This window comes from Pan troglodytes, chromosome 1, assembly GCF_028858775.2.
Source record: "Pan troglodytes isolate AG18354 chromosome 1, NHGRI_mPanTro3-v2.0_pri, whole genome shotgun sequence".
Lineage (NCBI taxonomy): Eukaryota > Metazoa > Chordata > Mammalia > Primates > Hominidae > Pan > Pan troglodytes.
The window spans coordinates 138,327,629-138,339,033 of NC_072398.2; the positions used below are offsets into that span (position 1 = coordinate 138,327,629).

Below are 11,405 nucleotides of genomic sequence, written 5' to 3' on the forward strand. Positions count from 1 at the left end.
CTTTGCTTTTCCAAAATATTTCAGGGTATTTCCTATAAGGTTCATAAGAATAAGAGCTTAACACAGAAACAGTTGCTGTTCATAAGTTTATTATCTATATCTGAAAAAATCATAGAAAATTGTTGGGTTTAGCTCTCAGCAGCCCGCTCCTGAGCTCTGAGGAAGCTTGCCTTCTTTTGAGCTACCCGATCCTTCTTCTGAGCAAGGGACATTTTGGGACGGTTCCACCTACAAAAGATAGGAATATATATTTTTTAAACTATAACTGAAGAGAACAGAATATTTAATTTAAAATTTTAATAAAATTCAATTTTGATAGAGAATATTTAAGACTTTGCAATCAGAAGGAGGTTAAATAATCCAAGTTCAAATACATTTACTTATGTATGATCTTAAGCTAACTTTCCCAAACCCCAACTTCTGTGATGTCCTACTACCATAGGGCCAAAAGTCAAATAGAAGACATGTTAGATTCAGTAATCCCACTTCTAGGTATTTGCCCAAATGTTTTGAAATCAGTTTGTCCAAGAGAGTGGCACTCCCATGTTTATTGCAGCACTATATATTAATAGCAACAGATAAATGGATAAAGGAAATGTGGTATACATATACATAATGGATTATTACCCAGTCTTAAAAATGATGGAAATTCTGTCATTTGCAACATGAATGAAGTGGAGAATATTGTGCTCAGTGAAATAAGCCAGGCACAAAAAGACAAATACTTCATATTCATATAGAATCTAAAATAATGGAACTCACAGAAGCAGAGAGCAGAATGGTGGTTACAGAGGCTGGTGGGTGCAAAGAATGGGCAGATGATAGTCAAGTATAAAATCTCCAACAGGAGGAATATGATTTTGTTTTTAGTTCTATTGCACAGCATGATGAATATAGAATATCGTACATTTCACAAGAGAATAAATTTCAAATGTTGTTGCCACAAAGTGTTAAGTATTTGAGGTGAATATGTTAAATACATTGATTTAATTACTATACATTGTATTTGTGGGCCATCACATCACTTTATGCTTACATGTTCATTAAGTATTACTTTCTATTCCATTTAAAGATCAAAACATGAAAGATCAACAAAAAGCAACTTGTCAGCCAATAAAAAAATGCAGTAACCAGTACTTAGACTGTACTAGGATAGAAAGAACCACCTCAGTAGTGTCTGAGGCTAACACATTTCCATCACCACAGTTACTTTTGCAAACCTGGTTCCCTTCGCTTCTGCCACATCACGCAGAGCTAGTGATCGAGTTTGCACAATTACACCAACAGTCTGCCCCACGTGGGAACCATTCCCAACCTGTTTTCTTGAAAAGACAAAAAAAAAGACGACATACCTCTTCTTTTTAACTTCTTTCTTGGGCTTCTTTTCATAGACTGGATTCTCTCGTATAGCAGCATGAGCTTTCTTATACATCTCCTCCATCTGAAACAAAGGAAAGCAAACAGTACTTGGTTTCATTTCATGTGCCCTACTATATTAATGCAACCATAACTTATCTTGTCCTTCTAAGCCAGATTCTCATAAGGAACTAAACTAAATCAATGTTGGTAAACACTTTAACTTCTAAATGTAACTCACCTTTTCCTAACAAATTCCCAATTTTCGCCTTATGCAATGTGAATTATCACCATAGAACTCCATCTTACTCAAGAAAAAAATCAGGCCAGGTGTGGTGGTTCATGCCTGTAATCTCAAGCACTTTGGGAGTCTGAAGTGGAGGATCACTTCAGCCCAGGAGTTTGAGACCAGCTAAGGCAACATAGTGAGACCTGTCTCCATAAAAAAACTAATTAGCCAGGTGGCAATTATTAATGGTGGCATGCACCTGTAGTCCCAGCTACAGGACTACACTTGAGTCCAGGAGGTCAAGGCTGCAGTGGCACAATCACAGCTCACTGGACCCCAGCCTAGGTGACAGAATGAGACCTCATCTCTACCAAAAAAAAAAAAAAATTAAAAAAAAAAATTAGCAGGGCATGGTGGTGCACACCTATAACCCCAGCTACCTCGAGAGGCTGAGGTGGGAGAATTGCTTGAGCCCAGAAGTCTGAAGTTGCAATGTGCTATAATTGTGCCATTGCACCCCAGCCCGGGAAACAGAACAAGATCCTGCCTCAAAAAAAAAAAAAAGTAAGAAAACAAAAAGAAAAATCTGCATGTACTTCTGAGAAATTCAGCCACACTTCTTGAGTCACTCTAAATCAAATTTTTGTCTGCAGAAACAAATATTGCGCTTCTCATTTTAAATACTGTCTGACCTAGATTCTTTCATTCAAGAACAAGTGCCAAAAGTATTAAGATATTAAGATGATGAACGTATGGGACCAAGAGTCACAACACTGACATAGCTTAACTGAGACCAAGGACTGGACACAGGCCAACAAGCAAATTCATCTGTCATCCCACAATCCCTAGACTTTTGTTTTCCATCTTTATCTCACAGGCCTTTAAAAGTAATTCCCAGCATTATGTACCAAGGACCTCTCTACCTTTCACTACCACCAATCTATCCCTAGTATCTAGTGGTAATATAAGGCCTCTAGACCAGAAAGATGTCAGAAGTTTTCCTGAAAAGCCAACCGATCAGATATTTTATTGGGCAATTTTTTGTTTTTTGACATGAAGTCTCGCTCTGTTGCCCAGGCTGGAGTGCAGTAGCGCGATCCCAGCTCAGTGCAACCTCCACCTCCAGGGTTCAAGCAATTCTTCTGCCTCAGCCTCCCGAGTCGCTGGGATTACAAGAGTGAGCCACCATGCCCAGCTAATTTTTGTATTTTTAGCAGAGACAGGGTTTCACCATAGTGGCCAGGCTGGTCTCGAACTCCTGACCTCAGGTGATCTGCCCACCATGGCCTCCCAAGTCCGGGGATTACAGGTGTGAGCCACCATGCCCCGCCAGGGCAATTTTGTTCTAAAACTCACTGAAAAAAAGAAAAAAAAATGCTGCAACTCTCTGAATATCTAATAATTATAGCCCACTACAGACTATGTCACAGTAATCCAGGTCTCTAAAATTATTCAATCCATGTGGAGATGTGATTACTACATGCATTTGCATAAAGATTATTAAAGGAAAATAATGCAAAAATGCTCACTGCATTTGAAACCTCAACTACCTATACCCATTTTGAAAGTTAATTTCCCTACCTCTTTTAGCACTCTATTATAGCTAGCTGTTCACTAACAAATAACAAATCCATTTGATGACTTCATATATAGTCATTCAACAAATCTAAGCAACCCAGTTCCTTCCAAGACATCAGACAAGCAGACATGTAGATAATGCCTGAATTGAGGTAAAGACCACCTCCTGTTGGAGACACATCAGATGTCTGCACAGGATTTCAGCAGGCACACAGGAGGATAGAGGCCACTGTAGATAAAATTAATGAGCCAGCTAGAAAAATACATTAGCCAAAAAGTAGTCTAGCTGAAGGAAGGCACATATACAGGAAAGCATTAGGAAGTAAACATCTGAAAGCACAAACTGGGAGTCTGAAAAGTTCTGAGCAAGTATGACATGACTACATAAAGATATAGGTTAGGAAGTAAATTTTGCAAGACTAGTAGAATCATAATCCAAAAGTAAATGACCTCTTTACCAGGATGAAGTCATAAGTAACAAAGAAATATAACGCAGTAAAAATTAACGTGCACCTACATTACTGATAAAAAACTACTCCTTTTCCTAACTCAGAAACTCAAGCTATTTGTTTATTCAGCCTTTATACTGTGTCCAAAGCATAGAAATAACAGAAAGTGATCATTTCCCAACTACTGTTTTTAAAATTTTTCCTAACCAATAGCTATGCGAAAATAGAAGCTACTACACACTAACGAAAAAGAACCTGGGTCAGGAATGGCTCTCATCTGTAAGCCCAGCACTTTGGGACTCATTCTTGCAAACATGGCTCCCCTCATTTCTACAACATCACGCAGACCCAGTGATCAAATCTCTTTTCCTGTGTACATGTCTGAGATAATGGGAAAGTCCAGAATATAGCACACATATGCTATGAAGAGCTTTCCTCCCAGATGGTATCAAAATAAGTGAAGTTTATTATCTAGCACCTCCTATCAAACAAAGCAGATTACAACTATGATTACAGAAATGACAACTACAAATACAGAACAGCCAAAGCATAAAAGGTAGCCAAATCTTCAGATGCTTGAAGTCTCCCACACTTGAGCATCTAAAAGATTACTAAAAGAATGTTGACAAGTCTAGCTCATGTTGTCAAGAAACACACCTATATAAGAATGTTACCTGCCCCCAAAACATGTAATAAACCTATTTCCATAAATTAACCAATACAGGCATTTTTAGGTAAATGTTTTACCATGTCTGGAGTTACGCTGTTCTTTATGTATTGAGAGAACTGTTTCTTGTAAGCATCTTCATCTTCTTCCATTAAGTAGCGCATGTAATCTGCAACATTCTGGCCCATGATGTGCTTCCGATGTACTTCTGCATTAAATTCCTTGCTTTCAGAATCATAACCAGGGAATCGTTTGGTACTAAAATAAAGTTATTCATATTTTAGTATATACTCACTTAACTTAGTTTACTAGTAAGAATTTACTTTAGTAGCTGCCATCAGTCCCGTCTTGAAACAATTATCGCATCATATGCAACCAAAGGACCAACTACTGACTGCTCAGTTAGTGGGATATCATCATTCAGCAGCTCATCTCTGAATTCCAGGACAGAAAAGAAATTCATGCTACAAAAACCTTTAAAAGCCATTACCAAGGCTTTCTACCACTACAAAATTAGTTATCCAGCACATCAGCACAGGAAGGAGTTTCAAAACTTATACTCTAAATCCTTTAATTTTCAGTGGGTACATGGGAATAAGTGATTTGTCCAAGATCACAGTTAATGAAATTGTCAAGTGAGAATGCTCTTGGTGTACTTGCAACTAACTCCCCCCACCCACCTCCACATCATAAAAGCAAAATTTCAGTTGGGTTGTATTTTAGGCTTACCAAAAATTACTATTTCTTGGTTAAATCACCAAATGCTAAAATATTCCTAAGAAGTTAATAAATCAAGATGCACAGACTCAACAACAAAAAATATCATTAAACCAATGGAACTACAAATTAACCTACTTAACTTCCCAAAATGGCCTACAATCTTATTCCTAGTTGCAGGTTTAGAAATCTTTCATAAGCCTTTTCCTCAAACTTCTTATAAAATTCTAGGATCCACCTTTTTGCATAATTCAGTAAATCATTTTTATTCTGATTGAAAAAAGAAAGTGCATGGGGAAAGAGGATGGAGTTGCTCATTTCTAATAAGAATTAAGTCATATGCAAAAGGTAGTGGTTTCAATCCCATCTCTTTCAATAACTGGCCCGAAAAACTTGGGACAAATAACTCTGGGCCTCAGACTCTTAATTTATAAAATGGGCTATAATTCCTTCCTGCCCTACTAGGTTCCTCCTGCATGGTACCTAGGCATACAGCAGGCATTCAATTGATAGCTACTTTAATTCGGTTATCTCCACAGTCCAACTAGTTAAAAACAGGGAAGTACCATGGTCCAGGCACCAAGGTCTTAAATAGTATTCTTACCTGTGAGGGATAGACAAGCCTCCATCCACAGCTCCCTTCAGGGCACCAAAAACTTTATTGCCAGTGGTAGTTCTGGCAAGGCCCGCATCCAAATAGCAGGTGAAGGCACCTGGCTGACCATCAATGCTTTCCACATTGTATTCATCACCAGTCACCTCCACTTGGCCTTCATAGATCTTGTCCATGCCAAACCTATTGAGAAGCTATTCAAGAAACCAATGTAAATGCTGGTTTCAATTATTCAAACTGCTCTAAAATTAAAATAGCTTATGTCATAAACGTAAGGACCACTGACATCTGGAAAAGAAAATTTCCTTCCACACCCACCCTTTCACCAGATCCACTTGCTCATGAATTTTTAAATGCTATTAAAAAAAAAAAACTTAAAACATTCAATTTCACTTGAAACAATTGTTTTATGACTTTTGCATCTTTGCTACATGTCCACACTTGACTTATGCAGCAATCAATGAGAATGCATAAACTTGATTTATACTTACAATGTTCCCTCCATTAAAACATGTTTATAACCAATGATGAGTGGGTTGTCATCAACCTTGCTGCACATGCTTAACAATTCCATTGCAAAACAAGGTAAAAAACTCAGATAATAAAAACAAGGCAAAATCCCATCTTCATCTACCAGGAAAAATGTTTAAAACAAAAATGAATCTTCCCGTCAATGGCCACTCTCCAAAACACTAAGATTCTCATTTTTTTTTTTTTTTTTTTTTTTTTTTTTGAGACACAGTTTCGCTCTTGTTGCCCAGGCTGGAGTGCAATGGTGTGATCTCAGCTCACTGCAACCTCTGCCTTCTGGGTTCAAGTGATTCTCCTGCCTCAGCCTCCCAAGTAGTTGGGACTACAGACACACACCATCATGCCTGGCTTTTTTTTTTTTTTCTGCTTTTTTAGTAGAGACAGGGCTTCACCATGCTGGCCAGGCTAGTCTCAAACTCCTGACCTCAAGTGATCCACCCTCCTCGGCCTCCCAAAGTGCTGGGATTATAAGTGTGAGCCACCGCGCCTAGCCAAGATTCTCCAGTTTTAATGTGCATATAAATCACTTGGTACATACTATCAAAATACAGATTCCAGAAGGTCTAGAGTGGAGTTCCCACGAGTCTGCATTTTTAATGTTTGCCAACATTCAGAATGTATACCTAAGTAGCAAGGGTCTTCATTGTCCAATTAAGTAGTCACTAGCTACAAGTGGATTTTCAAATTCAAGTTTACATACTGCTGGAACTCAACAGCTGCAGGTCGCTAGTGGCAAAACCACTGGACAGCAAATTACAGATTTGTGTCATTGCAGAAAATTTTATTGGAAAGAGCTGACCTAGATAGATCCATTAACAAAGCAGAAAACTGGAAGCAAGCACTCTCCTGAAGCACAACTGAAGCTATCTTATCCATGTACAAACATCTTGCAGAAAACTCTCCAAGCAATCAGCCACAAACTACATCAATTAAAGTCATCTTGTACATACCCTGCGGGCCAGCAGCAGGCCAGTACAATATGCTGCAGCATAATTTGTCAGGCCAACCTTCACACCATATTTTGGCAGTTCGTGTGCATACGCTGCGCAGACTATCATATCCCCCTCTATACGGGCATAAGCAATCTATAGTAAGAGAGAGACTAGGTTAGTAATCTGTTGCTTTCACTGTCTTACTACATCTTAATTATTTTTCAAGGGAATAAAAAAACATTGATGGACACAGATGAGCACCACTTAAAATGCTTAAGACTCTTAGCTGGGTTACCAGTAAATTAGAGGTGCTTAAAAAGTCAAAGAGGAATATCCAAATATTTCAATCATCTTTTGAACTAAACATAACTAAATTCAGCAAAGTCTCAGGAACCAAACGTTTAGTTATCTGAACTTGGGTACGGAGGAAGACAATGCCTTCACAATCAACAAACTATTTGCCCAGGAAACAGGTGTGCCTACCTGCTGCAAAATATCAATAAATCTTAACTCTCAGAATTTCTCCTAGTTGTAAAAGCCCAGGATTCTAGCTTTCAGAGTCCAGTGAGAATGCTCTTAGTACAAGAGCAAAACTGACACTTCCTAAAGGTCTTTCATGCGGGAGCCACCTTTGTACATTTTATTAAAACCTATTTCAAAGAATAAGCAGAACAATCTTAAAGCCCTGTTTAACTCACAACTACCTTTTCAGTGGTTAAGTGGCATATAAGGCCATATAGGAAAAATCAGGACAAACCCTATTCTTCTACTGGAATTGGGATGGGCAAGAACTTCTTACTTACTTCTAATCTCCCCACCCCACACACATAAACTAGGTTTCAGTCTCTTGCTCTGTCACCTAGGTTGGAGGGCTGGGTGTGATCTCACTTCACTGCAGCCTCAACCTCGGGGCTCAAACAATCCTCCCACTGAGTAGCTGGGACTACAGGTGCGCCCCGCCATGCCCAGCTAATTTTCTTACATTTTTTGTGAAGACAAACTCTCACTATATTGCCCAGGCTGGTCTCAAACTCCTGGGCTCAAGCAATCTTCCCGAAGTGCTGGGATTACAGGCATGAGCGCAACCAAGAGCATTTTTTAAAGTACCAAGTTCCCAGGTTCCAATTCTAGACCTACTAAAAGGAAAAATTATTCACTGGATGCTTTTGGAGGTGCTAGACAGCCCTTCTAACACACACACCATGTGCTTTGCTTCCCAAGCACAATTTCTCTAGCAATAAAAAAAGGGGAATGTCTAGAATACAACTTACCTGACAAATGATATCTCTGTTTGTTACACGAACTATCATCCTGTATTTGGGTGTGTTGTATTTATTTTTATCTTGTATCACCAAGCGTTTCCGAGCATAATAATCAGTTTTACCCTCTGAAAGAAAAAAATAATTGTAGAAAGGACACTCCACTGCATCTGCAAAGCAGATTAATATTGTAAACACAAAAAGGTGACAGTACCTCGTCGTCTTCTAAATTTCACTTGGTATCTCTTAAAGTAGGCCTTATTCTTAACAACTTTAACAAACCCCTTAAAGAAAAAAGAATGTTATTAAAACTTTGATGTCTTAGCCTATGATACTTTTGACATGAATTAACCATGTAACAAAGTAACACTTGAACTTCAAGAGTAAACAGACAACTGTCACTTGTAGAATCCCAGGTTTCACAAGCAACTAGGGTCAAGAATCTTTTTCCTCTACCTTCCATGTCACAGACTGGTAGTTTCATAAAACAATAAAAATGAATCCTTAGAGAAATATGGAATAAAAGAAACATACAAAATGCAGGCCCCAATTTATTACATTTAACAGGTATAAAATTATTGTTATATTGCTTTCAAAAGGTTTTAAACGCTTTCAATTTCCATATTTGTTTCCTCAAGGACCAGCACCGGTAATTGTGCCAAACTTTTGCGAAGCACTGCTCTAGACAGCAGTCAGTGGTGCCAAACGTCGGTCTGTTCGGAACACGCTATGTCCCACTTCGAAAACCTAGCCTCAAGTAACAACTACGTACCTCTCTCGCTTCCCACGTTATGTTTTTCAAAAGCCTAAATTACCTGCCACAAAGCTTAACTGGGCAAGAGCACATTCAGCAGTAATTCCCCCACTAAAACAGCACTGTTCCCCATCAGCTAAAGCAACATTTCATCCCACCCTTGGGGCCCTACCCCAATAATTAAAAACTCATCCGGCGACGGACTCTAGAGGAAGAGGCAGGAGGCACGTATTCCATGTTAAAGGAGCTTCCGGGGCCCAAAGACCCCTCGGCCTCCAAGCTCCACTGACAATTTTGGCTTAAAAGCCACTTGCTCGGCCCACGGGCACAAGCTTCCTAAATCTAAGACTCGCCGGCTCCGACATTCTCCTGGAAAACCCACGAAGTACTCGGTACTCGGAGGTCGAGTGGGACCCGAGGACCTGCGGCCCCTCCATTCTGGCGTTCCCCAGCTAGGCTGAGGTCGACTGCTTGCGACCTCTCACGCCCGGCCGCTTGCCAGCGCCACCTCACACTAGACGGCAGTATCCCCACTCAGGCTGTCTACTAAACTCACCCTTCTCCCCAATCCGCCATCCAAGCTCACGCAACCCTTCTTCGCCAACCCCTCCCCCAAAGTTCGCGCACCGGGCGGCAGCCATTTAAGGCCACGCTGGGAACTGCACCTAGACCAAGTCAGAGCTAGCAATCTAACGCCATCCGGCCCCTGCGACGCGCGAGACGGGCCCTAGGCTGGCATACGGGCAAGAAAAGGGAACCTCCATGCATCTAAAGCCCCGAGACCGAGGCATCCACTCACCATCCTGCGGAACAGAGACTGGCGTCCGCGGCTCGACAGAGACCTGCAGGCCCAGCGGCGCTAGGGGGTGGGAAAAGGGCCACAGCCCTTGCGCAGGCGCAGTATGTAGCGCGGACGGTCACGCCAGTGACGTGTGGAAGAGAGAGGGCGTCGGCTACAAGGCGTTTTACGTTCCGCCCCCTGCTGGAAGGAGGGTGAATGCCTGCCCAAGCTCTCAAGGTTCCAGCGCTCGGGGTATCTCACAGGATCCGTGCGGTGAGGAGGAGCAGGGAGGATTACTGGAGACTTTCGCTTTCTTTGCTACAGCGTTTTGTTTTGTTTTGTTTTGTTTTGTTTTGTTTTGTTTTGTTTTGTTCATAACAAACGTATTTTGCTTTTCTAAGCAGGAAAATAAAATAAAATTAAATAGGACAAGTTTGCTTGGGAGCCCTCTTGCCTTCTCTGGGCTACTCATCCTGGTCCAAGAGCATACGGACCCACCCTCCCATCTCACCCCCAGGAAGCCTTCCCTGAGAGCCCCAAGCCTGGGATAGGGGCCACTCCTGTGCCTTCCTACAGCAGCTTTCTACTGGCTTCAGCCCACCACAGACTGTCAACTTTTGGAGGTAGGCCCTGATGTCCACCTCTGACTCTCCAGCACCTAGCAGGGTATCAGCTGCTCACCGTTAGAGCTGGGAGAAGGGACGGCCAACCAGGATGACAGGGTTAAGTGACTCCAAAACACTGCCGCTAGAATAAATCAGAATTAGGATGCCAATTACTTCTGATTCCAACTTGTAATTCCTTATATAATAGGAAAAATAAACAGAGTTCGCTATGGCCGACGTCAACAGAGCTCTAGAGGAGAAAACTTAAAACACTTTTCACAGGAAGTGTGATTCTACTTTTGTGGAGCCACCTTTGAAAGGGTGAAGAAAGAGGTATTCAATTCGTATTTATAGAAAATATTTAAAAACCTTCATTTTGGTGGATTATCAAGTTATTAGCCTACCAAAGGTGCTCCATGTCTTGGTCAGGCCCTGCTTACACTGGAGGCAAAAGCATCAGGAAGGAAAGTCTGCCTGGAAACAGGCCGACTCCTAACTTTTGCATGTTTTAGGGCAGGGGTTCATAGGAAGACCCACATACCATTCATCTGAATATTTAGAAGTCGTGGGCCGGGCACGGTAGCTCAGGCCAGGTGCGGTGGGTCACGCCTGTAATCCCAGCGCTTTGGGAGGCCGAGGCAGGCGGATCGCGAGGTCAAGAGATCGAGACCATCCTGGACAACATGGTGAAACCCCATCTCTGCTAAAAATACAAAAACCAGCCGGGCATGGTGGCACGCACCTGTAGTCCCAGCTACTCGGGAGGCTGAGACAGGAGAATCGCTTGAACCCGGGAGGCAGAGGTTGCAGTGAGCCGAGATCACACCACTGCACTCCAGCCTGGCGACAGTGAGACTCCGTCTCAAAAAAAAAAAAAAAAAAAAGAAAGAAAGAAGTCATGAAGCAGGCTGGATGTGCTGGCTCAGGCCTGTAA

General features: G+C 41.4%; 1 protein-coding gene and 2 non-coding genes across 5 annotated transcripts; all 3 read right to left on the reverse strand.

The window, feature by feature from the left end:
- Window positions 1–72: 72 nt before the first annotated feature.
- RPL5 (ribosomal protein L5) lies at window positions 73–10,026 on the reverse strand. Of its 3 annotated transcripts, none has more exons than XM_003308214.6 (8): window positions 9,885–10,026; window positions 8,546–8,615; window positions 8,344–8,459; window positions 7,091–7,225; window positions 5,601–5,803; window positions 4,360–4,537; window positions 1,353–1,441; window positions 73–228 (listed from the first exon to the last, which is right to left on the reverse strand). In XM_003308214.6, exons 1-8 carry the CDS (start codon window positions 9,885–9,887, stop codon window positions 129–131), a joined length of 894 nt encoding a protein of 297 aa, XP_003308262.1. In that variant the 5' UTR covers window positions 9,888–10,026; the 3' UTR covers window positions 73–128. The 3 variants fall into 3 exon arrangements, with proteins under 3 accessions (XP_003308262.1, XP_063655634.1, XP_009423715.1); XM_063799564.1 differs by having other exon boundaries at window positions 1,353–1,437; window positions 4,359–4,537; window positions 9,885–10,015; XM_009425440.3 differs by lacking the exon at window positions 8,546–8,615 and having other exon boundaries at window positions 9,885–10,017.
- On the reverse strand, window positions 1,141–1,273 carry LOC112207292 (small nucleolar RNA SNORA66). The gene has a single exon (XR_002941724.1). It is a non-coding gene; the product is annotated as a small nucleolar RNA SNORA66 (small nucleolar RNA).
- On the reverse strand, window positions 4,610–4,704 carry LOC112207227 (small nucleolar RNA SNORD21). Its single transcript, XR_002941683.1, has one exon. It is a non-coding gene; the product is annotated as a small nucleolar RNA SNORD21 (small nucleolar RNA).
- Window positions 10,027–11,405: the final 1,379 nt, after the last annotated feature.

What these genes read in the sequence shown, in the direction of transcription:
- RPL5 (XM_003308214.6), bottom strand. An exon ending in GCCTGCTGCTGGCCCGCAGG is followed by an intron (nt 5,804 to 7,090) that starts GTATGTACAAGA and finishes TTTCTTGAATAG; the next exon opens with CTTCTCAATAGGTTTGGCAT. An exon ending in GGCTTGTCTATCCCTCACAG is followed by an intron (nt 4,538 to 5,600) that starts GTAAGAATACTA and finishes ACTTTATTTTAG; the next exon opens with TACCAAACGATTCCCTGGTT.